The sequence below is a fragment of the Poecilia reticulata genome, linkage group LG9 (assembly GCF_000633615.1).
Source record: "Poecilia reticulata strain Guanapo linkage group LG9, Guppy_female_1.0+MT, whole genome shotgun sequence".
Taxonomy (NCBI): Eukaryota; Metazoa; Chordata; class Actinopteri; order Cyprinodontiformes; family Poeciliidae; genus Poecilia; species Poecilia reticulata.
Genome location: NC_024339.1, coordinates 33297553 through 33298739, shown reverse-complemented (window position 1 = coordinate 33298739; position 1187 = coordinate 33297553). Strand labels below are relative to the sequence as shown.

General features: G+C 43.7%; 1 protein-coding gene across 1 annotated transcript in view; it reads right to left on the bottom strand.

Moving 5' to 3' along the window:
- Positions 1–1187, bottom strand: part of adam9a (ADAM metallopeptidase domain 9a) — a 23286-nt gene that overhangs the window by 4595 nt on the left and 17504 nt on the right. The window contains exons 19-21 of the mRNA XM_017306550.1: positions 1075–1104; positions 337–404; positions 9–251 (exon numbers count right to left, since the gene is read on the bottom strand). Of these exons, the coding sequence (XP_017162039.1) occupies positions 182–251; positions 337–404; positions 1075–1104 (168 nt within the window). The 3' untranslated portion in view covers positions 9–181. The remainder of the gene's footprint in view (positions 1–8; positions 252–336; positions 405–1074; positions 1105–1187) is intronic.

The following is a 1187-nucleotide window of genomic DNA, read 5'->3' as shown; positions in this document are numbered from 1 at the left end:
AGTCCGACCTGTCGGTCCAGTCCCAGTCCGACCTGTCGGCCCAGTCCGACCTGTCGGCCCAGTCCCAGTCCGGCTGCTCCGCCTCCCTGATCCCTCCCTGGGTGTTGCTAAGGAACCAGAGAGCGCAGACTGAAGGTCAGGAGGAAGAGGAGGGCGGAGTCGAGAGGAAGCTCCTGATTGGCTAAACGGGCGGCGCGGGGGCGGGTCTTTGAGGCACCAGAGGCTGAGATGCAGCAGAAGGTTTCGGTTTTCTACAGAAGACAAAGACAGACAAGATGTCAGGTTTCTGCTCCTCATCAAGGTGTGCAGGTGTGCAGGCCAGGTAAGCGTCCCTACAGAGGCGGCGGCGGCGGCCGTGCAGCGAAGGGCGGAGCTCTCTCACTGGTCTCACTGGTCTCCACCACCTGAACACACAACAGGAAGTAAAATATCCGTCGATCCGTTTGAATCTTCTCCAAACTGAGAGCAGAAAACGTTTAAAATGTTTTATCAGTTAAAACTAAAATAAATATAAACTAAAGACGCCGCTGAGAAAAATCATGAAAAACTTTAAAGAAAAACATGATTTCAGTTTCTTTTCAGTCTTTCTGAATTTATTTCATTAATTTTTCTCATTTTCCCCAATAAATCTTTATTAATATTATTGCTATTAAGTAGTTTTTCCAATTTTTTGTTTGTATTTAAAAAAATTCTAATTTGTGTCTTTTGGAAAGTAATGAGATAAAAACTATGTAGGAACAAAAAGGAGGATGTCTCGGATTTGCAGGACATCAGGGACATCGGGGACATCGGGGACATCAGGGACATCGGGGACGTCTGTCCAACAGACAGACGTCCAACTATAAGGAGCTTCGCCTTCAGTCCAGCTCAATTTATTTTTATTCAGCAAAACGGTGAAGTCAAAATGCCAGAAGGTCAAAGTTTGAGACAGAACAGACATTAGAGCTGTGACTGCATTATTAATATTATCATTATTATTATCATTATTATTATCATTATTATTGTTATTATCATTGTTATTATTGTTGTTAATATTATTGTAACTCCTGCAGCAGTGAGGTGAGAGGATTTTACCTGCAGCGGCGGCAGCAGCTGAGCTTGATGCTGAGAGAAAACACCAGATGTTAGTTTGTTAAATTAGCTCCAATTATCATTCAGTCACACACACACACATACACACACACACA